A 27,590-nucleotide genomic window follows, 5' to 3' on the forward strand; every position below is an offset into this window, starting at 1 on the left:
AAGTGGTGTCAACACTGCATTCGTTCAATGGTGTAAGCTGCATCCATAGAATGTGTTAGCTAAAGTAAGAGTTTACCATGCAATTTATGTCTTATGAATCCTTCAATCTGAAGGATATGTCTATAAAGCCTAACAACAAACCCTTATTATTTAAGATCATGGCTAATCCATATTTGAAACCAAAGAAAAAAGGGACACTGAGCTGTTTATGTCACCTAAAATGTAAGATAATTTAGCTAGAACTGTTGTATTTGAAATAACTGCTTTCTGTTGTAAATGTGTACGGGCAACGGTTCATCGACACTCCAGAACTCTGCACGAAGTCAGGAGCCCCCTTGGGCTTGTAAGGGCGGCAAAAAGAAAAGTACAAGTTGAATTCCAACTGCAAAAGATGTTTATTGGGAGCCAAAGCAATAATGACAAAATGCATATAGCAATGCACGAAATGGGGTTCCAAGGCTTTTAATGACTTTTACAGAAAGTTAAAATCATATTCCCATTGGTGTTCAAAGATCAATTATTCCATTGGTCTAACCTGGCTAATACAGATTTTCATTGGCTTTCTATGATTCTAACAAAGCAGGCAGTAGCTAAGAATGCCATAATCATGGTCTCTGACCCTGAGCACTTAATTGGGAAGTGTTTATGGACCGGTCTTGATCTGTTTCAAGCACAGACTTCAGGCGGCTGAGAGAAATTAGGGAGTGTTAGCTTGCCCTGATGAACTTGTCCTTGAAAAGTAATCATCTCTCTGTGGCAGCTCTTTTGCCAAACATCAGAATTTTTGCAAACAAGCCTTTTACAAATCAGGGCATATGGGACTTATAATCATTAGAAGCCATGAAAATCCCATTTAAAACTCTGTCTCCCTCAAACACCCTTTTAACAACCACAGGTATTGTATCCTGAGCAGAAATGGTACTGCATATCTTTCTCATATTTACTAAACTATGGTTGCAACTGATGGAATCCTGGAAGTTTGGTGAGACACTTAAGGATTATTTTCTATAGATTTCTAGTGCACTTCTTCGAAATGTAGCATAGAATTCTAATTTCCACTCCCAAACTATAATTAGGTGTTACTTTTTGAATAGCGAACTCATGGTTATTTAAATCCACTAGTTTATGAATATTCTGCAACAACTGCATGAATTTACTGCATAATATGCTTTCTGTGTTTATGTAAATAGCAAGTGGAAGTTGTATGTCAAGAATCTCCCAGTTTTCCCAGCAACTGAAGAGAGATGACTTCTGTGACTAAAATCATGTCAGGGCCCTTCAACACAACCATATAACCCAGAATATCTGCTTTGACCTGGGTTATCTGAGTCCACGCTGCCATACATTCCAGTTCAAAGCAGAAAATGTGGGATTTTATTCAACTGTATGAAAGGGGCCTCAGTTGAACATGCATTGATATATATCTGTTCCCCACTGTGTGTGTGTGTGTATGGAAGTAAACCCCTCCGTGTTCAGGTGCATGCTCCCAAGTAAGTGGGATTCTGTTGTTGTTGTTGTTGTTGTTCTTGTTGTTTTGTTCCACACAGCCATATAACCCAGAATATCAAGGCAGCTTATCCACAATATTTGCTTTGAACTGGAATATCTGAGTCCGCACTGCTGTATATCCCAGTTCAAAGATGATAATATGGGATTTTACTCAGCTGTGTGGAAGGGGCCTGAGTCCACACTGCCATATAATCCAGTTCAATGTGAGTTTTATAAAGCTGTGTGGAAGGGGTCTTAGAGCTTAAGATAGCAAACCCTGGATTCATTTCAACATCTGATTCTTGTCCATTTCCAAAATAAACCTGAGGTGGTCAGGATGAGAGTCAGAAATATTGATCGCTCTTATCCTCTTTCTTCTGTACCCAAATGAGAGCTGGTTTATATATTACAGGCACCTTCTACATGCCAGATAATCCAGGTTATCAAAGCAGAAAATCCACATTATCTTATTTTAACTGGATTATCTTGGTCTACACTGCCATATAATCCAGTTCAAAGCAGATAATCTGGATTTTATATATGGCGGTGTAGAAGGGGTCCTAGTCATTGTCAAGTTAGGATTGACTACAAACAGGATTCATAATTTCTTTATATTAAAGATTTATATATTATTTTTAGATCAAATGAACTTCAACAATGTACAGATTAAAACAGGGAACAATGTTCAATTATAGTTGGCCCAATGTAATCCAGCAATGTAATCCAGAATTGGCACCCAACAGGCATGGTGGCTAAAGTGAAATTCCATTAAAATATGCAGTATCGTTTTTTGTTGATAATAAGAAAGGTTGTGTTAATTTTCCTGCAGTGTTTATGTGGAAGGCAACAAGTCATATGTCATGCTTCAGTTTGCATTAATGTGGGGATGGGGCATACTAGGACAAAAAGAAAAAAAATCATTTTTGGTTACTTTTAAAAATATGTTTGAGAAGATAAAAGTGATTTCTGGTTTCATCAAAAGAAATGTTTAATTAGTGTGGAGTCTTCTAGTTCAGAACCACAGAATGTCAACACAGCTGTGCAGTTGGATCTAGTCTTCATCCACTGAAGACTAGAACGGGTGTCCCTGCCCTTTAGTATCATTGCCTGTACACACTGATAGAAATGAGAAACATTTTCTGTAGATCCTCTGGCCGAGATCCTATTCAAAGCTATGCCATGATAAGGTGAAGGTTTCCCCTTGACATTAAGTCTAGTTGTGTCCGACTCTGGAGTGGTGGTGCTCATCTTCAGTTCTAAGCCAAAGAGCAGGCATTGTCCATAGACACCTCCAAGATGCATGGAGCGCTGTTATCTTCCCACTAAAGTGTTACCTATTGATCTACTCACATTTTCATGCTTTCGAACTGTTAGGTTGGCAGAAGCTGGAGCTAACAACAGGACCTCACCCCGCCCATAGATTCGAACTACCAACCTTCCGATCAGCAAATTCTGCAGCTTAGTGATTTAACCCGCTGTGCCACTGCTGTCCCTGTATCTGCCATGATACTTATGTGTATATTCCATGGATGCCCTGGAGAGTAAGGGAAGCTTGCTCAACACATTGTGGCCAACAATATCCCACTATAATTGCACAGCTGGGGAAAACCATGCTGTGCAAAGATACTTCCTTGCAGAATGTTCCAAAGCACCCTTACATTGAGGTAATCCCAGCCCCACCAGTGTAAGTCCTTGAGAGGATTTCAGTTGTTACCTTTAATGCAATAGTCGATATATCAATATAATAAAATCTGGAAATGTGTTGTTAGCCAAATAATGTTCTAAGTAATTCTTGTTTTATTTTTACTATATTTTTTCATGCTCTGCAGTGAACCCAAAAGTTCTGGTCTAAAGAAATGACAAAGATGTTTGTTACTTTCCATCTGCAAAGGTCTATGAGAAGATCAAACCAGTCAAGACTCCAGGAAGAAATGCCCAACTGCTCACTGGAGGGAAGGATATTAGAGGCAAAGATGAAGTCCTTTGGCCACATAATGAAAAGACAGGAAATCTTGGAGAAGACAATAATGCTGCGGAAAATGGAAGGAAAAGGGAAGATAGGCAGACCAAGGGCAAGATGGATGGATGGTATCCTTGAAGTGACTGGCTTGACTTTGAAAGAGCTGGGAGTGGCCATGGCCCATAGGGAGCAATGGCATAGACTTGTCCATGAGGTCACGAAGAGTCGGAAGTGACTGAACGAATAAACAACAAATATGCCATATATATGTGCCCCCCAATAAAAACATGAATGTATATGGAAACTCAAACATAAAACACAAAATGATAGTTACTATAGGACTTGTACAATATACATACATATATATATAGTTTATTTCACACAATCCTGATAAGAGTTACAGGTATATTGGGAATCATTTACAGTTCCATAGTATATGGAGTGGCCATATAGCTTCTGATGCAAACAACATACGGTGTGTAAAGCGTACACATTTCCAATCAACCCACCCGCCATTCACACAATGGATTTTCAAAGCTAATACTAGATTCAGCTACGTAGGAAAGCCTTGAGAATGCTAGGATACAGCGTTGGGTGTCATACAACACTGTAGGTCACAATGGGACAAGCTAAACTACTTTAATTTTCAATCTAGTATTTCTAGTCTACCTGCATTATTGCATTTATACGCATTTTAAAATTCAAATAAAAGAGAGTACTATATGGGAAAGGAAAAAATTATTTGCTGTTTTAGGAGCTGTGCTGCAGCCCATACAAAGTGTCCATAGAAGCATCGGCAAGATTATAAATCGAAAAGAGGTACAAATTAATGTTCTAGCTTAGTTTGTTGGTAGGTTTCCATTTCCCTTTGAGAAATTTTGTTTCTAACAACCAATTTCAAAACAAAAAAGAAACCCAAATCAATGTTATTCACAGGCCTAGAGTGACAATTGGGTCTGTTTATTAAGGGAAGAAATCAAGATGTTAATTGACAAGTTCCACTTAAAAATTATCCTAAAGATGATTATAGTTAGTGGGAAGACCCTTTAGAAATACTTTTTGAGATTTTAATTTATATTTGTAATGACATATGCTATGGGGGTCATCTAGTATACTTTTACCATTCCATTCCATTCCAAGTGGTCCCTAAGCAGATAGTGAACATTCAGATTGAATAAACTAGCATTTCCCATTTGCAAGTATGCATTTTCCATTTGATCACTGGCTTAGAAAGACATGAAAATCAAAATTGGGGTGGGAGGCGAACACAGGTACCAATAAATACATTACAAAAGGAATGCTCAGACAGTCTTATGTTATCCTTGCTCGTGTTTAGTTTTGGAGATTAGGTGGCATGATAGTGGTAGAAAAATTGACTAATAATAACATTAGATTGCAAAGCACTGGGCAGAATTTAATTCGATTCTAGGTGTTGTAACAAGCCTTACTCATATATCTTGCACAACGGCCCATAACAGTTGTGACCAGTGTTAGCAAGCTGCTTCAAGCAGCTTTCAGTTGTTGGGGCTGCAGGGGAAAATGACAACAGGGTTATTTTTGACATACAAGGAAGTTTGGGATTCTAGTCCTTGAGTTGTACATAAATACTGTACTATTAATATGGGAAATAATAAAGTATGGTCCTTATGTACATCTCAATGTATGTTTTAATCTAGGAGGAGAATTCAGTCACACACCGAAAATTGCCTTAATTAAAATAGAATTCTGCCTAGAGAAGGAGGGTTTTCATTATATGGAGAAAAAAAAGTGGAGGCCCATAAACACTATGGAATTTAGCTAAAAGTTTGAAAATATACGCATGACCAAAAAAAAACCCTCTTCCTATCCAAACTCCATGCAACAGATTACTAGCAGAGTTTCCAAGGAATGGGAGGAAAGGAATCTGGGAAGATGGCAAAAGAAAGAGAAATATCACGTTGAGATACATACATCACAATGACAAATGCTGTTGTTTGGGATTCAGACTACACCTGGCATCAGCCACTTGTGTTTCACCATCAACTCCAGCCACTATATTCAACACCAACAAAAAGGTGTGGGGAGTGAAACTTTTGATCGAATACACTCTCCTAGTTTTCCACTTCCAGATTACTCTCTCATACATACAGCAGCAGTTGGATTCTGTAAGTTGTAGTAAACAAATGCAGCTTTCTGAACTTGGAGTATCTCTCCAACATGTGAATGAAGTCTCACAAATCTCACACAGGCACAAACACTTGTAAAGAGTCCTGCCACATTACATAATTATAATACAATGATAACTGCTGCTATGGCTACATCCTATAGAATCCTAAGGTTTGCAGTTTGACCGGAGGCACTAGAATGTCCAAATTATTCCATATGGTGTTGCCAGGACAGTTAAAGTAGAATTATAGTGTTATAATATAATATTGTGAAAAGACTCTTTGGCACAATTGGGAAATCCTCACTGTGGTAAGAAATGCCACTACATCAGCCAACTCCAAATAATACTCATGTTTGCCTTGCTGGTTGTCTACTGTTGCTTTAGCTCTAGAGAGGATCTAGTTTGTTGTACTAAAGGCAACTAGGAAATTGTGATTTGAATAGCAAAAAAGCACCAGAGAAAAGCCATAATAAGAGCCCTCCAACATCACATTCTTCAGTCTCTGAGATTCTTGCTTGGATGCTGATAGAAAATAAACATTCAATTGAAAGAAACCACACTCAGGAAGCGTAAGAGAGTAATTGAGCATGAACCTGTAATGGCACAATTAGAGCATTTTCTTTTTAGCCTAAGTAGCAGCAATGTTCTATCTGAGCCAGCTTTAAACATCCATTTTATGCATACATTAATGTCCTCTCAATATGTTCGCAGGGGCTTCATTTACTCTTAACCACTTGGCTGGACTCATTAGGTGAAAAAGTGGTTCTTTCCTACCTTGGTACTGCATGGTTATGATGATATTAAGACTTCATAATTCATTTGTATGGCAACCAAAAATTCTAGACGTATGCCAAAAACAAGAACAGTAAGGGGTGTGCCAAAGCCAATTCTCCTCAATGCTAGGAAATTAAAATTGCTGTTTAATGAGAGAAGGAAAATGATTGCAATCTCTGACAAGTGGAGAAATTATTTAACATAGGTAGGCTCCTTTGAAGGTGTGTGAGTGTGTGTGGAGTCAGGGAGGGAAAGGTGGGAAGAAGAGAGAGAAAGAGAAAGAGGGAAAAGGAGGTGGTTATCCTCTTTCACTCCTCCTTCTACCTACTTTGTTCTGCATGGGAAATTTCCAAGGAATGGGATCTGTGTATACCTAATAGTCTGTAATACGAGTCACAAAGTAAGCTGCAATTCATTCTATATGTACTTACCTGAGAGTGAGTCTCATTCATCTCATAGGGTAATTATAAGGAGTTGGAGGGGGGTGGGTGGTCCCATTGACACAGAGGAAAAATTAGAAAGTTGTTATTAATATTAGTATTTGATGTGCCATATAATAATAGTGTGGCTGTTGTGCAACTGTGCTAGAAGAAAACTATCTTTTGTCACTATCAGAGTTTGGCAAGGACAAATTCAAAATAACATTAGAAAGACGGGCTTGGGAAAAAGTTATCTAAGCTTAAATTGGGACCAGCACCCACAGATCTCACATTCTGGCCACAAGTTTTGATGTGATATGTTCCTTTTTGTTCAGCTTCTAATTACACCAAAATAAAAAACAAAAACTGTGAGTTCTTGGGACTGTGCATTAGGAAGCTTGTATGACATTGGCTTCCATCATGATTAATGTAACCCATCATAGGGTCTACACTGCCATCAAACACAATTTCCATGAAGAAATGGGTAGACGCATGTCTCATACAAAAATTCTGAATTTTGTCATAAAGATGGCAAGGGCCTTGTTTCTTATTGTAGGGTCACAGATCAGAGATGTTGCACAAGTAACCCGTGGCACAATTATGCTCAGGTCCTGTATCCATATAACCAACACAGGAAGAGCTGAAGAGCAGCTGCAGGCACCTGATGGGGGTTAGCAGTAAAAGCAACCTTCTGTTTTCAAAGATTATCAAAGGTTCAGGATTATACAGCCATCACATCTACACATGTGGATACTTAGGAAGGAGTCGATTTGTATACTGTATGGTGATCTCCACAAACAACACCCATTCTTTTTTTCCTGGTTACACCATAGGAATATTTTAGATTAACAATTTAACAGGGACTTCCTTAGAAGCAGGTGTTTTCAACTTCTAGCACATTCATCAGCAGGCTAACCATACATTCTTTGTTGGAAGGAAAACATGGCTTGGGGAGTGCTGTATGACAGCATGCAAATGGTACGAAACAGGGACACTTTGTGTGAATGCAGGTGTGCCAAGAATGATTGCCTGGTGCTTTTTTCTACAAAGAACATAGGTTTTGTCGCCTTACAAAGACTTCAGGAAACTGCAATATAGATACACAGATATTCTCAAATAAGACAGGGCTAGGGAAGGTAGTGTACATTCACACAAGAATACGGGTGTTTTCAGACTGGTGGTGGGTTCCAGAGAATGATTCAAGAGAGTGGGAAGCCACAGTGCTAAACAAGGGCTTTTGATGAATGATTCCCTTATAGACCTAAGCTATTACGTCACAGCCTTAAATACGAGAGAAAGAGGGAAAGTTCTTTACAATAATAAACTGTCCTTCTGCCTCTGTCACCATCTCATTCTATTCTGGGGTCAAACTGTGGGTCTAGAATTAGGCTTCAAAGGCCAAAAATCTATCACTTAGATTTCACTTTTGACCAAGATCATACTTGACTGTTTTTGTGATTTGATACTGGAAAAGGCTTTATAAAGACTAATTTAATTAGGTTAGTCTGCTTTCTTTTTAATAAGAGTCATATGACACTAATTGCCACTTTCACATTGCTGCAGTCTGAGCAAAAATAGAGATTCTAACGTAAGCTTCATCAACACTGCATTCGTTCCAACGTTCTTGCAATTCTGGAATGATCTTTGTCAGATATATCCAACAATGATACTTGACTTCTTCTTTCCCTTCTCAGTTTGGTTTTCAGGAAAGCCACCAGAACAGCAACATTGACTGAAGACTTCTGTTTCAGCATATCTTGCCCTTCTGTTTCAGCATATCCACCAGTTCAAATGCGAAAGGAAGAGAGCAGGTTCCAATGATTCAATTCTGCTTCCAGTGTTACCTCTGGGATTGCAATTTAACAACCAGTCATAAGTCATCCATCCAGTCCGAAGTAGCATAGTGCCACAAGTAAGAAGGATTCATAACTGTTTGTTATTTTTTCTTCCACTTCATTCTTTGCACAAAAATAGTGTGAAGTCTTCTAGTTCAAAATCTATACACATAGGAGGGTTTATGCACTTCCACGGGTTTCAAATCACATCAGTTTAAATATTTGGAAAGTTAAAAATGTTTCAGTAACAACATTTTACAAAGACAGCTTGCCAAAAATATAGCTTGCCATCACAGGACCAGAAAATTCTAGACATATCCAATGTCAACTCAAATGAATGGCTTCACTATGTTTCAGCTATTTCTTCTAGGTATTTTTAGCATGGGTTTTGTGTTTGATACCCTCCTTCTATTTGTTGGCTGTTCTAAACCACCATGGCTATGAGTACTATATTGCAGGATGACGTGCCAAACTGAAATAATGGTTTTATGGGCTTCAGACTTCACTGTGAAAATCTCAGGAGGCCATGTCACCTTCTTGAACTCTTGAGAGTTAGCCAGCCAGACTCCAAGTAAAACTTTGTAGTTTCAGATAAGAGTGTACTTTTGCTACTTGATGAATATTGGGGACACCAGTCATAACTTGGATAAGAAAAGGTTCTCCCTCTTTATAAATCTTTGTTCATTCTTATTCAGTTCTGTTGTATGAGAACAGAGCTGAGAAGGGGCAGCCCTGCGGATGGGAAGCTTTCCCTTTCGTTGGTTCTACCACAACCCAATTTAAAAGAAACACTGGAATGAAAAGTTTGAACACCTGGACAAAAGGGGAAAGGGTGGGGGGAAGGGGCTATGGAAAGGCAACAAAGCATTAGCTTACACTGACCAGAAAAAAGCCCATCTATGCACAGTGGTGCAAGCCAAGCTATTTTACACAACAGAGCACAAGGGCACAAAGTGCTCACACTAGGTCAACCCTGATTCACTAGTTTTGAAGACAACAGTGGGCAGGATTGCCATTTTGCCTACCTAGGACTCTCTCTATAGACTGCATATTTATAAGTATGTATACAGTTTACCACATGCATTTGTTTCAAAAGGAACTGTACATTGCCCAGGGAATTGCTCCCCCTTGAGCTTCTTGGAGGGTTATTTTGTTTCATTTTTTCCGGGCTAGGATGGCCACTCCAACAATCACTGCTATGGCAGCCACTGCCACTCCTCCAAAGACAATCAGGGGCTTCATATTCTCAAAGATGCTGCAGCCGCCACCTGGTGATTCCTCTGTGTTGTTCCCTTGGTGTTCAGAGTCAGCGGGAGTACGAGCGGCAGCTTCAGCACCCTCGGAGGCTGCGGGGCTGGGTTTTATGTTGCTATGGTCATTGAGCATGCTGGACTCGTTGGCTGCTGGTGCCCCTTTTTTCACTGGGTTGGTGACGGGAACTGAAGACTCCTTTGAAGAGGTTTCTTTCTTATCAGTAGTTGCAGTGGAGCCAGAGCTGGGCTTCTCAGGCTTTCCTAGGCCAGCGGTCTTGGCATCGGCTTTGTTTCCACTTCGGACGCTCCCTTTGGACTCCATACCCCTCTTAGTTGAAAATCACTCCCGTTCCTGTTCCTGTTCCCAGATCGAAGCCAAGGGTGGGATGTGAAAGAGGCTACTGGAGCTGTCCTTTTCACTTGGTTCTCACAAGTCAATCCAAAAGGGCTGCTTCAGAGTGCTTGGCCTTTGGTCCCCCTGAAGGATGTCCTGCTCAGACTATATTCTGCATGGACCATGTTATGGAATCTAGAAGGAAAAAACAAAACAGAAGGGCCAGAGTTATCTTCTGGAGCAGCACAGTCATTCGTCCACATTCTCTGGGATTATGGGCCCAGAACACCTGTGAAAATGAATAATGGAAATAAAGAAACTGTTATATTTTTACCTGAGAGAATACTTCTCTAACATGACTCTGTGATCTGCTGGAACCTAACCATAGATATGAACTGAAGAACCTAAGAGATTCTTGGAGAGGGGTACTCTACAAAGAATCCTCCAGTGTGATTGGAGGAAGTTGACCATAGAGTTGCACTGGAGGATCTAGAATTTCATAGAGAAAGCATTTTCATCAAATCTGTGAATAATCAAACCTATAAAAGTCAAATCTGCAAATGTGGAAGGTTAAGTGTATTTCTCCACTTTGAGAGCTGGGTGTCTTGATAATTTAATAGGCTGTACAGTGTTCCCTTACTACTTCACGGTTCGCTTTTCACAGACTCGCTGTTTCGCAGTACTTCAATAAATATGAATTTAAAACATGTAGTGAAAATATTTTAAATATTCTCCCCCACAACTTCCTTTCCTTCTCCCCCACAACACACACTCTCAGCCCTGAGCTCCGAGTCTAGCCCGTTACCTATGAGGATCCCCACACGGATTTCGTGGTTGGTTAAAATCATCCCCTCCAATGCCATGTTTCCCAGTGCAGCCACTACTCTGATAGGGAGGCAGGTGGGGGAGCCCGGGGGGGGGGGGGGAAGGAGAGGAGGGGGAGCCAGGCACACAAGGAACCAATGGGGAAGTGTGGTGTGCAAGGGGAAGAGGGAGGGACTGAGGGAGAAGGGAGGGGGAAAGAGAAGAGGAAAGAGAAGGCAAAGGGATTTAGTGAGTGAGTAGGGGAGGGGGAGAGGAGTGGGCAGTCTAAAAGTTTCCTTTATAAGGTAAAGGAAAAGGGTTGTGTAGTGTATAAGTGTGTGGGGAGGGTTTATAAAGACTTACAATAGTGTATACCTACTGAAATAATGTATAAATATTGAAATAAATATAGCATCCCTACTTCACAGATTTTCACTTATCGCAGGTGGTCCTGGAATGTAACACCTGCAATAAGTGAGAGAATACTGTATTATTTCTTCAGTAGGAGTGCTGCTGTCATATGTCCAGCATAGTAGACCGATGATCAGCGATCTAGTGCAGGGTTAAGCACACAGTGCAAGTCAGAATTCTGAGGCTCTCCAGACCTTTGGCAGCCTGTACAACAGCTAAAAGTGATGTGTTTGACGACTGAAAGTCAGTCCTAATCACAATTAAGTGAGAGTTTCTTGTTATTTATGGATAGCAATTGCTCTTTTACCAAAAAAAAAACAGCATTTGCACATTAAATGTGTTTATAAGCATGGGCAGGGTTTCACAGGGGGAAACAAATGAATAAATGTCCAATTTTTAAAAAGGAGTGCAGTGTAAATGGGGAACTATCAGAAAGTAAAAGAAGAAAGAGGAAGCACGGAAAGGCCTGAGTGCATGAACTTCTACAGGAAGTTCACGAACAGCATTCTGTCTGTGGCAATGTTCATTCAATCATTTCAAGCCTTGACCCAGAAGTTTTTAATTGCTTTTAAAGCTTTTTAATTGCTTAATTAATCTGCCTCATGCTTTTAATTTGTTCTTGCTCTATTGTTGTTCTTGTTAGCTGCCTTGAAAGAGAGAATGTGGTGGTAGAAATCTAGTACAGTAGAGTCTTGCTTATCCAACCTTCGCTTAGCCAACATTTTGTATTATCCAACGCAGTCTGCCTCCCACCTGGATCCACAGCTGTTGCACTGTTTTGGTGCTAAATTTGTAAATACAATAAATATTACATAACGTTACCATGTATTAAACTGCTTTTTTCTATCGCTTGTTGTAAAACTTGATATTTTGGTGCTTAATTTGTGCCTTTGCCTTTGTAAGCCGCCCTGAGTCCCCTTCGGGGTGAGAAGGGCGGGGTAGAAGAACCCCAAATAAATAATAATAATAATTTGGTGCTATCGCTTTGTTGTAAAACTTGATATTTTGGTGCTTAATTTGTAAAATCATAACATAATTTGACGTTTAATAGGTTTTTCCTTAATCCCTCCTTATTATCCAACATTTTCACTTAACCAACGTTCTGCTGGCCCATTTATGTTGGATAAGCGAGACTCTACTGTAACTAAATAAACCTAGATATATCACAAAACTCAAGGCACTAGAGGAAACTATAACTTCAGTAGTAAAGCATAGAACTGACATACTGTGCAAAAACTTCAGGTTGAATTTCTGACATCTCTAATCATGGCTAGGAAAGATTCTTTGAAATCTTAGAAGGCCCAATCACTCAAACTAAATTTGGAATAATTTGAAATCTTAGAAGGCCCTATCACTCAAACTAGATTTGGAATCATTCTGTTCAGTTTTCAGTAAATTCCAATGTATATTTTCATATGCATGCTTAGATTTGATTACTGACAGGGCTAGGAAACATTACTTAGTATACCTCTATGAATCTCACACCAAGCTACCATGGGCACCAGCCATGCTGCCTGAGAATTTAGACAGTTGTATCCTGGTTAAAAATAGAAACAAACACGTTTCAAAGCCTAAATTAAAAACCTGTTCTTGGTCATAGAAAAAGATTCTTGGTCACAGACACTGCCAATATTTCCCCCATTCGTTATAAATTAATCCATGTGGTTTATTTTCAGTTTTCTAAGAAAGAGTAATATGACATCCAAGAGGTCACAGAAATAATGGCATTGAGAGCAATATCCTTTACCTGAAATGCTTGGGACCAGAAGTGTTCTCTATTTTGGATTTTAAAATTTGTTTAGAATACAGTACATTTTTGGACTATCTTCATACCTAATTTGTTCACTACTAATGATCAAGATGCAAGGGTGAAGAGAGACTGAGGATTTGTGAAATGACAAGGATCCAAGTGCAATACTCAGTGTAAATACCTGTCTCCCAACATTTCACATATCCCTGCATGTATTTCTTTTTGCTGCCAGCTGCCCACATTTGACTTTGAAGGGACGTCTGTCACCCTCCTGTTTGTTAATCTCTTCTGCCCCAAAGTGGAAGCAGGGACTAGAAGCAAAAAGTTTTGGGATTTGGAACTTTTCAGATTTTGGAATTCAATCTAATTTACAGAATAAAGGGGAAAGATAAATATAAGGAATTAAATAAAATTATCCTCATGATCAAACAATAATAAGTACAGCAAAATTCGTAATTTTGTGTAACGTATATATATATATATATATAGAGAGAGAGAGAGAGAGAGAGAGCATTAAGGGAGGTCAACCTTAATGTATACTTTAGTTAATGCTTCCGAGGTCAAGGTATTGTCAAGGATGCTACAAGACAACCCCTTCTCCAACCCTCTTCATATAACTTCTACGCTTATATGAAGTGCAGAACTGGACAAATATTTTATTGTTTGAAACAAAATTTTAAATATTTCCCGCCCTAATTCATGAACAGAATCTGAGTGGACTAATAGTTGAATCAAAGTGTAACAAATAGATACCACCTTCCTTCAGTTAGGAGTAATTTAGTAGCTAATGAATTCTGCCCTTCAGCACTTCACCCATTAAGTTCTCTCACCACATAGCCGAGCGGTGTGTGTGATGCCCCTGTAAGTGCTGCAACATATTCCTTGTGCAATTCTGGATAAAAGACTAGACCATGTAAAATCTCCCCAAAATATGTGGTGGGCTAACTGAAGTCACAAAGGCATCCAACCTGGTGTCCTCCCAACCTGCTGGACTGCAACTCTCATAAACCCAAAGACAGTCTTGAGAGCATGAGTTTGGAGAAGGTCTCTCCACAGAGCTTCAGTGGCCTCACAAGGCACATAACTAGTATACTTGTAAATAAAGTGTAAGCAAAGAAAATGGTGCTCATTAGTAATAATCTTTCCAATTAGCCCTCAGGATTTTCAGAGCCCTGTAGGGAGCTTTTGTCCCAGCAAAGCTAAATATAGGCCCAATAACACGATTGGCTGAAAATGAGAAGGTCTTGGCAAACCTTCCCTACTCTCTTCTTTTGATGTTTTTTCAATTGAAAATGAAAACAAGTAGGGAAAGTTTATTTATCTCTTGTTACCATCTGAATAGCACGTGTAACTATACTCTCTCTTCCAAGGCAGACAGGCAATCAATAATAAAACGTCTATTGCTCCATGCTCATCCATGACCAACTGAATGGGCTTTTAGAATGATGCTCATTGTGGCCATTGCACAATGTGTGTTTATCAGAAAACAATTTTCCACTCCAGGCAGAATAGTTGGAAAAGTGGACTTGCTACAATATTTGCATTCATCTGTGCACTACAATCCACTCAAAGTTTTACAAAGCAGATGTTTAAAAAAAACCCTGTAATTTATGGTGTATTAGAACTGACTAAATACGGTTCCGGTCCAGTGTATCTGTCCGAACGTATCTCCCTTTACGTCCCACCCCGGAGTTTGAGATCAGCTGGGGAGGCACTGCTCTCGACCCCACCACTGTCACAAGTGAGGCTGGTGGGGACGAGGAGCAGGGCTTTCTCAGTGGTGGCCCCTCACCTGTGGAACTCACTCCCGGGGGAAATCAGGACATCATCATCCCTCCTCTCCTTCAGGAGGAGGGTGAAGACGTGGCTTTGGGACCAGGCCTTCGGGCAATCTGGCAATTAAATCAGATGAATACGACCAGCAGGATGTAAGAAGTGGAATTGAGTATGAGATCTATGCTGACCATGTGGGGGGATGAATTGGGTTTGTATGGGGTTTTTATTGATTTTATTGATTTTATTGGTATTATGTATGAATTGTTAACTATGAATTTGTAATAATTTTGTATTGATTGTTTTGTGACGCGGGCATCAAATGGTGCCTCGCTTTTGTAAGCCGCCCTGAGTCCCCCCCCCAGGGTGAGAAGGGCGGGGTATAAGAACCTGTAATAAATAAATAATAAATAAATATTCAACCACTGAAATAATACCTCTACTTTAGCTGGGATAGCAATTGGAGTGAGGCCTAGATAGCAATTTCACCCTTTCCAAAATAAGAGGAAAACTGTGAAAATGTTAGTCTTCTGCCTAGTGTTGCTCTCACATTGTAGGAAGGGTAATGCAGTCTAGTGAGTGTGGAGGACATCTCCAATATGTCTGGACATTCCCTGAACTTGCCAGTGATCAAACAAAAAATGTATCCCTGAATGCTCTTGTGAGGGACATGGGGAGGGGCATTTCCATGTTAGGCTCAGGAGAAGCCTTTAAAAAAAAAACACATTGTGAAAAGAATGTGACTTCAACTCACTTTCTATTGTTAAAAAAAATCTCCCAGGGCCACAACTCTTCCACAGTTTCCCAACCTTGATTGAGTATAGAATCATAGAGTTGGAAGTGACCTTGTGGGCCATCCAGTCCAACCCCCTGCCAAGAAACAGGAAAATCGCATTCAAAGCATTCCTGACAAATGGCCATCTGTGACATTCCTTTGTTTCAGATCTGCCTCACATTTTATTTCTTCACATTTCTTTGCCTAAGCATTTCAGTTGTGATGGGGGAACATGCCAGCTTAAAGAGCTTAGTCTCTCCCACCTCCCACCACTACCATGGCACCTTTGCTTTCCTTGCCATCCTGCAGTAGCATTTTTTCCTCTCAAATCACAAGTTTCCATTTCTGTAGGAGAGGATGGAAGGCTAACAAGACACACAATTAAACAGGAGGAGAAACTTAAATCCATATCTTGAGATGGGAGCACTGGATGCCTCCTTTGATACTGTGGTTTCTTCAAGATCAAGACAGAAGAAACAAGGAGTTGACAAGCTTAATCAGAGTCAATGGGATAAAAAGCCAAGAGGCATATGAGGTTTATTATTGCATACATCTAGGCCACAGTGTATTTTGTCTCTAGGGCACCATGAGAAGATACAATGTTGACATTTTTATTTTTATATCCATTGGGAAGAGGGGGGTTTAAATTATCCCCACAAGGTGTTTCATGTCCCTTAGGAATCATGACTCAGGTTGCCATTCTATAGATTCAGCACTTTGGTTAGTTCCCTTTAAAGGTTGGCATTCAATCATTACCCCCAATGACATTGACGCTATCAACTACCACAGTGCACATCCCTTCACGGGAGTTCAATGAAACATCATTCCAAATAAAAATATAAAGGCTTCTACTCTCAGAATTACATCAAACATGTGCTGGTGTCTTGAATTGGCCTTCTTCATTCCTGAAAAAAATTCTGGCAAAACTTAAACCACACAATATGTTTTCGTGTTCCAGGTCCTAGAAATATTGCTGGACTACAGCCACCAAATTCCCAGGTTGGCTTAATCAGTGGAGAGGAATGCAGGGACACTCAATTCAAGGGCCTCAGAATGGGTATTTGCTTACCCCATTACAAGAGTGTGGGACTATAAAGCAATGTTTTTGCTCACAAATCTCCCTTTCAATCTTTAATGCTGGAGCCAAGCAGCTGAGCACCAACAGGACTCAGAGCCATAAAGAATTGGGAAGTATATTAGCATGCTCATGGGTGGGTGCAGGAATGAATGTGGGAACAAAGAAGACATAAACAACTTGAAAAAAACAGGAAACAAATGGATCTTCCACTGCTCCCCAAAAGAAAAACAGTCAATGGGATGTGAGCATTTAATTGGCTCCCATGAATGTCAGATGGAAAAGAAAGCATTGAGTCCGGGGGGGGGGGGGGGAGTTATAGTATCCTAGGGCCCTTTGCATCACACCAGTATAGCACTTTAATTTCCAAGGCAACCTTCCTATGCGGTTGGCAGTTTAAAGAGGCACTACAGCTCTATGGCTGACACTTCTGAATGTAATTTTCTAAACTGCAGGAATCCATAACATGTGGCCATGGAATTATTGTATTATAATTGTGCAATGTGAAAGAATTCCTAAACAAAGGCATGGCTTAAATCCTGAACAAGAGTATTCTTCTACTGAGGGATGAGAATATGTTGCAATACCTTAACCTGGCACTATCCAGATTTGCTAGACTAATGGTTATCAGGCCAAGATGAGGGACTGTCATCCCCCCCCCCCCCCCCAATTTGCCAGGTACCATATATAGACCTATTGACTAAAGCTCTTGTTGCTGTTTTTTACTTCCTTTCTTTTCTTTCTTTGCCTAGCAATCAATGACTTGAGGACCAATATCAGTCCATAGACTTCATTCTGAGAAGCACTGGACTGGGCAACTGCTCCCATTATTCCTAGTCAGCAATGCTGTGGAGGATTATGGGAGATGTAGCACAGTGTATGTGGGGAAGATTTGTTGAAGGACCCACCAATTTTATTCCTGCTCCTGCATTATGCGCCTGTCATTAGTATGGCTTCAATTTTCATTTGATTCTGCTCTCAGAAATGTACCTCTGGTTTCTAGAAAATTATAAATTAAATATGCCACTCTTTCGTCCTCTGCCTGAAGTACTGAGACATTTTTACCCTGCATTAAAGGAGTGAGTCACTCTAGTTTTCCAGTAAAGAAGGATAATTATAAAGGGCCTATTCCTTCCTCCTACAACCACCATGCTCTGCCTCCAAGGACCGCCGTTATTGCTCTGAAAAGATGTTAGATCAGGAACAGAGACAGGTTTACATTACATGCAAAACCATCTGCAGGTTGGTCAAGGACCAGCATGGAGCAATAGAAATGTTATTATTAAATAAATGATGGTAGTTGCCCCAGCCTGGGTGAGGACATTGGTCTGTGCTGCAATGGGTTTTAGCCAGCCTGAGAAGAACAGAGGTGAGGCATTTGGCAACTTCCATGATTTTTGGTTTGGCTCAATTGTTAGGTGTGCAGAGGTATTGTTATGGGATTACACCTACTGCTTGAAGGGGCACCCCAAATAATAAGATATGCCTAAGAAACATTTTCTCAGGGTCCTCCAAAAGAAATGGCCACAGTGGAGTATGTGTTGCTTTGGGGGGAACAGAATGGCCCTACTGCCTATTTATTGTCAAAAATGCATGGAGTGCCATCTCTTCCACATTCTGCTAAAATGAGTAGACTAGTGCAAAGAAAGGGAAAGGAAAACAGGTAGCCATAGTGCTTCTAGGACACCCTAGTATTAAGACAATTCCACTCAAATATCTAGTACCCACCAGAAAATATACCATCAGACTTAAAGGTTGTTTTTTTTTTATGAGGATCACACTTCAATTAAGGAAAGATCTCAAGGACTACATTCCAGCACTAGGTCGGGTTAAAGAATAGCAGAGCCAAAACAAAGTTAATAGAAGCAGAAATATTTTGTTATCAATTAGGACATGCTCCATCCAGCCTACAAAGAACAAATTAGTTTTATGCATTAGACTAAAATGATGCTTTTGTGGTCAATCCGCATAGTCAGGAAATCTATCACATGATTGTGTATTAGAGCAGGAGTGGGAATTGTGTAGTCCTCCAGTTGTTGAATTGCAACTTTGAGCATTCCTAGCCAGGATAGGTAATGCTAGAGAACGCTGGGAGTTGCAGTCACACCACTTCTGAAAGGCTGTATGATTCAACCTTTGCATGAGGCAAAAATGCTTAATTTAGAAAATGAAAGTTTGGCCGAATGAGAACAAAAAGGGATAGTCTCAAGGGCAGGTAGTAATGATGCATATTTATTTAAATTTCAGATTGAAATCTAGAGGAGATTCACTAGCCTACTGACTGTACCTCATTGTAGCAACAAGTAGGTAAAGGTAAAGGTTTCCCCTGACATTAATTCTAGTTGTGTTTGACTCTGGGAGGTACTGCTCATCTCCATTTCTAAGCTAAAGAGCTAGTCCATAGACACCTCCAAGGTCATGTGGCTGGCATGACTACATGAAGCACTGTTACCTTCCCACCAAAGCAATACCTATTGATCTACTCAAATGTGCATGTTTTCGGACTGCTAGATTGGCAGAAGCTAGGGCTAACAGCAGGAGCTCACTTGTCCAGCGGATTCGAACTGCTGGCATTCCGGTCAGTGAGTTCTGCAGCTTAGCAGCTTACCCCACTGTGCCACCATGGCCCCATAAGCAACAAGTAGAGGTACTCATAATTCCTGAATAATTAAGTAATGAAACCACCCAAACAAGAGGAACAGATATATTTGCACGAATACAAAATACTTCTATCTACAGGGTCTGCCCAAGGCATTTTGTGTCTGAAGATTTGACAAGGGGTAGAGATTGGAACAAGACATTACTTGTGCTTGTCAAATACTACAGAGAGTAGATATAGGAAGATTACAGCAGCAGCCTTTCTGCTCTTCTTTCTGAGATTCTGGAAAGTGATGTCATGCTCCAATCTCTACCGCTTGTCAAATCTTCTTGATCTTATCTTGAGATCAAAAAGACCCATATTTTGTGGGGAGAGGAGTCCTGCTCCTCCTTCTGCAGCCAGTAAAAAAATGAATGGCTCCTATTTTTATCTCCCTAACTTTGTCTCAAGCCAGCAGGAGTAACCTGTATTAAGATGATATTCCTCGTGTTTATCCCTGTTCAATGGATGATATTCAGAAAGTGACATCCCTCTGACCAAGGCAAGGTTCCCTATGAAAGCACCTTCATGCACTTTGTTCTCCAATGAAACTATCAACTGATTTTCACTCCTAGTGCAATTGTACACTTCCACGCTGCCATTGGTTGCAAATGATCTTTGCACATGTAAGTTTATACACTACAAATGCTTTCCCTTTATGGATTTCATAATGGATACGAAAAGCACCCATCGTGGCCACATGAGAGTTAACACAGGAACAGATGTTGTTGCAAATCCCCCCTGTCCCAGCAAGTAGGAACTCATGAGGCATAACCAGCAGTGCTGACCCACATTCTCTTGATGAGATATTTATGTTTTCTATCATAATCCACCAGTCTTTATCCCTTTCTCTAACTAAACGAGGGACGGGGTGTGCTTGGGTTACAAGGTATTGTTGGACTACAGCTCCCATCACCAGTTTGTGGTAGGATGGTTGGGGTTGATGGGAGTTCTAGTCCAACGTAGAATCATGGAAGAGACCACAAGAGACATCCAGTTCAATACCCTGCCATGCAAGGACACACACTCAAAATAAATCTCCAGAGAAGGTGACTCTACCACACCTCGATGCAGCATATTCCACTGTCTAACAGCTTTTACTGTCAGGTGGTTCTTACAAATATTCAGGTGAGACCTCTTTTCCTGTCATTTGAATCCATTGCTCCATGTCCCAGTCTCCAGAACAGCAGAAAACAAGCTTGCGGACTCCACAATGTGACATCTTTTCAAATTTTTAAGCATGGATACAATGTTCTCTCTTAACTTTCTTTTATTCAGGCTAAACATATTAAGTTACTTAAGCCATTCCTTATAGGGGTTGGCCTTTTTAGCTTTTTCTTCCTCTTCCCTGGGCACATTTCAGTTTATCAATATCCTTCTCAAGTTGCAGTACCCAGAACTGGACACAATATCCCAGGTGAGGTCTTAATATCTGGACAGACCTTCTCAGCCCTTGGACTACAGCTTCCTCAGAGGAGTCACTGTACTTTGGTATTCTGACACTATACAGAGAGGCAAAGTGAGTCATTGTTTTTAAATACATTGCACTTCAATTGAATCAGTTTTGCCTACCAAAGCTCACTAACTAGGGTTGCCAGATCAGGATCATCCCCGGCCCTAGTTAGTGAGTCTGGCCAAATTTTATTGTTTGGAAATGTAGACAGAAATCCTAGCTAAAGGTTTTCTGTCCGGATCAAGGTGAGATGAAGAGATTATTCTTTCTCAGTGACCTAGAGGATAATGAACATTTAACCTATCCTAGGTGATTCTAGCCAGAGGTGGATAAAGAGCAGGATAAAGGGTGAGCCCTGGAGCCACAATGACTAGGAAACAATGAGGGTGCTATCTAAGTACATATATAGATCCCAAGGTCTTTGTAAAAGGCAGCAGCAAAATAAACCTTGCAAACTATAGCATTTGCACACAAGCAAAGCAAAAGTAGAGAATGTGCAGCTTTGTTTCCCACCTTGAGATGACCCATGAAAAATGGTGAGACAGGCCTGAAGAACTGGCACTCTTAATATGGATTTAAGATGAAGCCTGACAGCCTGACAGTGGACATTTTGCTGTGGGGCCCCTTCAGACCTGAACCTGCAGCCCTGTTAAGAGGAATGAGAAAGTGCCAGAATGTTACTGTGTCCATGCAAAGTTATGTGTGTGTACATATGTGTGACTGCAAAACAAAACAAAAAAAGGCATAGGATGTTCCTGTCCATATCTGGTGGAAGCTCCTTCCTTAAAGACTTCTTAAACAGAGGCTGAATGGCCATCTGTCTAGGATACTTTGATTGTGCTTCTCTGTTGGACTAGATGGCCCATGTGGCCTCTTCCATTCTCTATGATTCTATCTTCTCATTTTTCAGTCCCTCACCTTAGATACACACCTGTTTTGCAAACCTGGCTCTTCCCTTTATCTCCAGGTTTAAAGTGTGCTTCAAGGAAAAGGTAAGGAATGCTCCCCTTCTTCAACCTAGAAATTGTGTTCAAATTACCGGCACCATGTAGACATTGTTCTCAGTGCAAAGTTTTGCATTTAACCCAAAAATGAATGATGGCCATATGTATAAGAACAAAACTAAAGAAGTACACAGTTGGGGTTGGAACTAATTACACTCTGAGCCTAGTGATCCAAGCCATTACATACGGGACTTGGACCTGTTGCCTAACATTGCTCCAGACACTTTATTCTTTTGCTGTCTTATGGTTGAGAATTGGCTACTCACACATAAAGACATGGATGAGGTGGTGAAAATCATTAAGAATAATGGGGCAAACTCAGCTCCTCTCTACCTTGGTAGCTCTCTCTCAGCTTGAAGCTCTCTCTCAGCTCCATTGCTCCTACTTAACTGTTTAATCACCATATCCACTAGCAAGTTTGAAAAGAGGAAGCACATCTGGAGAAATGGACATAGGAGAAAACTAAACTGATGAAGGAAGCCAGTTGTACTAGGATGCCCATGTCCTTTTAGAAATTTCATCTCCACCATCAGTAGAAGAAGGGGTGGATAAAGGTGTTGACTGTGAAGCTCAAGAAGGAGATGTGTGTGTGTTTTTCTGCTTTCCATCACCACCAGAATCATGCCGTTGAAAACCATATACAAATCAGCTCTTAAAAGCCTCCAAAGAAGGAGCCTCCATCACATTCCAGGGCAGAGAGTTCCACTGCTGAACAGTTCTCACAGTGAGGAAGTTCTTCCTAATGTTCAGATGGAATCTCCTTTCATGCAGTTTGAAGCCATTGTTCTGCATCCTAGTCTCCAGGGCAGCAGAAAACAAGCTTGCTCCCTCCTCCCTATGACTTCCTCTTTATACATGGCTATCATTATATCTCATTTTCTTCCTCACTATCTAACTATCATGTATAGTTGAAGATAATTGCAGGTACAGCTTTTTCAAGTTCACCATGATGTAAATGTAGTGTTTATTCACTGTTAATGTCCTATGAGTCACAACCATGTCACTCTTCCACCTGTTTTGTGTGTTTTATATATACAAACACGCACCATATTCTGAAAGTAGACACTCTGTCCTGTGTTTCTGACAAACCTATTCACAAACCCAAAAGAAAAGACAAAAAAAAAATCAGTGCCGTGGAAGAAAGGTGGAAAATGGCTCTCAAAGAGTGAATGCTCTGCTTAGCTTATCAGACTTCCTGATGACTTGCAACCTCTCTTTCTCCTCTAGCTGAATTCAGAAGTATACAATGTCATGCATGTGTCACCAGCAAATCCCTGAGTTGTTCTGTTGTAGTAGAGCAGAGGACAGGATAGGATCTCCTAAATTGTACAGGCTCTGGCCCAAAGCTGCTGTGTCGCATTTGAAATTTAAGAATCCTCTGCAGACAGACAAGAGATCCCTACTCAGCTTAAGGCAATGACCTTTAGCAAACAATGGCACATTCTCTGTTGGCAATCCCAGGCCTACTCAGAATCCACACTCATCTTATGCCCATTTTCTCCAATAATGCTGAAATAGGATTTAATAGGGAAAAACACAAGCATCATCAAGTCATTGCCCACACACTTTCCACGGTGAATTATTTATTCTAAAAATATTGGAGAAAACAAAACACAAAAGCACACAAACATACAAACAAAAAGCCAGCAAAATCTCTCTTCCTTCTGCTGCAGTGAGTTCTCCCTCAAAGGCCTGACCAAAGGAAATGGATGCCATGACTGAGCTCTTAAAACTTGCCAAGTGGTAGCAATGGCAGAATGCCAGGTGAGTGGGTGAGGGGAAAGAAAATGCCAAGCAATGGCTGGTTTCTATGGGAATCTTGAAATTTCTATGCCACGCCTTTACATGACAGTCACTGGCATAAATAGCAGTCAAAAGCATCATTCAGATCCCAAGGACATGGGAAACCCGGAAATGTTGATGCTCTATATGGCAAATAATAATCAAACTTCCTCAGAAGTCAGTCCTATCTATTCTTAATAAGATAAGAGAGCAAGTTTTTATCTTTTGAGCACTTTTTGAAGGGAATGAGCACATACCCTGAATGGAAGTACTGTAAAGTATCCATCTACCTAACACCGAATGCCTAATAATATCTAATAAATACATAGACCCAGCTAATTCCTTCTGGAAAAAGGCTGACCAGTTAGAACTGCAGAACCAAAGTCACTGAATGAGTTAGACACCACCAAGGCCCATTAAAATAAATGGATTTTTGGTTTGCATTGGACTAGGTGAACTGAATTCAGAAGGGCTTGGTTGGTCTAACTTTCTTCGGACTGTGCTGAAGCTTCAAAGTACAATGAAATGGAAAATGGGGTGGAAACAAGAAGTAGTATTCATTATGTTCTGTTAGATCTGGAATTCCTGTTTTAGAACCGGCAACAGCCCCTATCTCTTAACATAAAAACCTTCTATGTCAATTCTGCTCAGAAGGCTGAGGTTTTAGTAACCTTCAGTTTTTAATTACACAGGGGAGGATCCGCAAAGTGGTATAAATGTGTAACTCCCATGCATAACTTTATATCCCATTACAATGGTATCCTCAGATTTGTAGTTTAGTGAGCTACTTAGAATTTGCTGTGCGAGAGATCTCATAATATAAATCAAGGCAATGGAGTAGAGAATCTAACAGCAAAGCCCAGGGATAGAACTATAGCAAATAGGGCAAATATGGGCAAACTTTGGCCCTCCGGGTGTCTTGGACTTCAACTCCCACAATTCCTAACAGCCTGGAGGGCCAAAATTTGGTCATGCTTGAGATAGTGTATCAAACTGTTATGACTGGTGGTGGTGGTAGTAGTAGTAGCTGTTGTTGTTGTGTAGTACCTTCAAGCCATTTCTAAATTATGGCAACTAGAAGGTAAACTTCTCATAGTGTTTTCCGGGCAGAATCTGTCCTGAGGAATTTGCTCTTGCCATCCTCTGAGGCCGAGTGAGTGGGACTTGCTCAAGATCATCCAGTGAAAGCCATGGCCAGTGTGGATCTGAACTCTTATCTTCTGGTGTTTTACTACTTCATCACACTAGAGAATAAATATATTTAAAATCCGTTTTTTGCCTCCAGCAGAATTCTGGGGTTTGTAGTTTAGTGAGGCTATTCAAGACTCCTCCCTAAACTACAAAACCCAGAATTCTGCAGGAGGCAGAAACCAGATTTTAAGTGGATTTATTCTCTGGTGTGATGAATGTCCCTATGCAACACTCAATATATTTTTATAGTTATATATGATGGATGAAAATATCCAAGCTCCTTCTGCAAAATAACTGCAATGGTTGTGTGCTTAGTGTTAATGTTGCAAGTTGAAGAGAAGAGCCCTTGTTTGATGAAACAGGAAGCCAGCTCTTCCAGGGTACGACAGAAGGCTTAGAGACAATTTGCATCCTAAGTGCTTGGAGAATCTGTTACTCAGCTCGCTGTTCTCCCCTCCCTTGTTGCCCTGGAAGAAAAAGCCTGCATCATAGTATATACGTCATTATGTAGGAGTAAGCAAAGCAGAGATGTCTGCCGAATATTTTGTTTCCAGCTTCACACAAGTGCTCTCCAGTTTAATATGCATTTGACACCTGGCTAGGATTTTCCACTGCATATATCATTTTTTCTTCGTGTCAGGAGCAACTTGAGAAAATGCAAGTTGCTTCTGGTGTGAGAGAATTAGCCATCTGCAAGGATGTTGACCAGAGGATGCCCAGATGTTTTGATGTTTTACCATCCTTGTGGGAGGCTTCTCGCATGTCCCCGCATGGGGAGCTGGAGCTGACAGAGGGAGCTCATCTGTGCTCTCCCCAGATTCGAAACTCCAACCTGTCAGTCTTCAGTCCTGCCGGCACAAGGGTTTAACCCACTGTGCCACTGGGGGCTCCATTACATATACCATAATATGCATATCAGTGTTCATTCAACCCCCCGCCCCTTTCGTTCTGCTTTTATAATTTTGACTGTAAATCTGATCACAATGGAAATTATTAATTTCCCTCTCTTATTTTAATAGGACAATGCTGACGCACACATATACACATCTCCAGAACAACGTAAGAAGAGGAGGACAGCCAAAGGGATGCCACTCCAAAGGAAGAAGAAGAGGTGTTTGCTAGGATGCAAAAAACTGTGTTTATTGTTACATTCTTGTAACAATATACATATACACATCTCCAGAACAACGTAAGAAGAGAAGGACAGCCAAAGGGATGCCACTCCAAAGGAAGAAGAAGAGGTGTTTGCTAGGATGCAAAAAACTGTGTTTATTGTTACATTCTTGTCTACAGGATTCACAACTAATTAAATGTGCAGTGTAGCTACAATCGATACAAAATGCACCATAAAACTAACAGGATTGGCTGTTCAGGCTACAAAAGTGTGCCATTATAGCTAGAAATAAAGCCTCACATCAAAAAGGTATTTTTTTTTTTACCTCTTGGGTATATTGAGATGCTAGAGGCTTAAAATAAAGATGTGCCTCATTGCCGAGTATCATCAGACATGCTTTTAAAATCCTGAACTAAAAACAGTTGTACTCCTAAATTGCAACAATGTGCTTTACTCTTTCTCTCTGTCCATCCCTTGTGGGGGAGTTAAAAGGATAGATGGTAACTTTCCCCAAGAGAAAATATTCTTTTCGGCAAAGCAAAGCAGTATGCAAAAAAAACAAAAAACAAAAAACCCCCCAAAAAGCCAGTGTAATCTGCCCTAGGAGTAGTTGCAAAAGGCAAGTGACGTCCTACGATATAAATAAGCCATCGATTGGAAATGGGAGGAGGGGTGTAATCTCTCTTTCCTGCAAATGCTCACACCCCCTGTTCACCTTCAAGGGAGAAGGTGAGCCTTAGGAAGGAGTCCTGGTTATGTGGCTCGGTGCAATCCAGGGGAACCTGCCCCACAACTCCAGTTTTGCACAGTAGGAGCATCAGTTTCCAGGGTCAGGCCAAAGGTACCCAGAGTGATGGAAATGCCATTTGTCATTGCAGTCCAGTGACCGCTGTCTGATGCACACACAGAGAGAGCAGAGGTGTGCACCCACATCTCTCCCTCATGCATTGCACACACTCTGCCTGCAAGGCCATCCTCCTTGCGGCCCCCTTCCCTCTTCCATCCACACGCACACCCACGCCAGATGCGGGCAAATCCAGCCAGGCCCTGAAAACCCAGGAGGAAAAAGAAGAAGAGAAAGAAGAAGAGAAAACCCAGTTCATCTCACCAACCCCTTTCTCTTGACTCCTGCCTCTGGCTTGGCCTTGGCTGATGTCACACCTTGGAAGCTGGATGTTCCGCAGAGAGGAGGAACGGAGGAAGAGACAAGGGGAAGGGAGGGGAGGAAGAGCCTGGGAGTTTCCCACAATGCCTTGCGTCAGACCTGCATGATGCTCAGGAGAGGGGAGGGGGAGGAGGAGGGACCAAAACAGGAGGAAGAAAGGCAAGCAACAATTGGGTCTCCATCCCAATCCTTTTACATTACTGAGGCAAAGTCTTGATAGAGTGTAGGGTGAGTTTCCAGGATTCTTTGGGAAGAAACATTGACATTTAAAGTGGGATCAAACTGAATAATGCAGATTCAGCTCTGCATATGGATCAAGGCTTGCATTATCATTTGCTACTATGGACATACTTTGAGATGTGTTGTCGAAGGCTTTCATGGTCAGAATCACTGGGTTGCTGTACATTTTCCAAGCTGTATGGCCATGTTCCAGAAGCATTCTCACC

At 40.9% G+C, this 27,590-nt stretch overlaps 1 protein-coding gene across 2 annotated transcripts; it reads right to left on the reverse strand.

Moving 5' to 3' along the window:
* Window positions 1-3,790: 3,790 nt before the first annotated feature.
* On the reverse strand, window positions 3,791-27,242 carry CEND1 (cell cycle exit and neuronal differentiation 1). 2 transcript variants are annotated; one of them, XM_060769292.2, is made up of 2 exons: window positions 27,088-27,242; window positions 3,791-10,404 (listed from the first exon to the last, which is right to left on the reverse strand). In XM_060769292.2, exon 2 carries the CDS (start codon window positions 10,195-10,197, stop codon window positions 9,778-9,780), a length of 420 nt encoding a protein of 139 aa, XP_060625275.2. In that variant the 5' UTR covers window positions 10,198-10,404; window positions 27,088-27,242; the 3' UTR covers window positions 3,791-9,777. The 2 variants fall into 2 exon arrangements, with proteins under 2 accessions (XP_060625275.2, XP_060625267.2); XM_060769284.2 differs by having other exon boundaries at window positions 27,092-27,241.
* Between the last annotated feature and the right edge of the window lie 348 nt (window positions 27,243-27,590).

This window comes from Anolis sagrei, chromosome 1 (assembly GCF_037176765.1).
Source record: "Anolis sagrei isolate rAnoSag1 chromosome 1, rAnoSag1.mat, whole genome shotgun sequence".
NCBI classification, from domain to species: Eukaryota; Metazoa; Chordata; class Lepidosauria; order Squamata; family Dactyloidae; genus Anolis; species Anolis sagrei.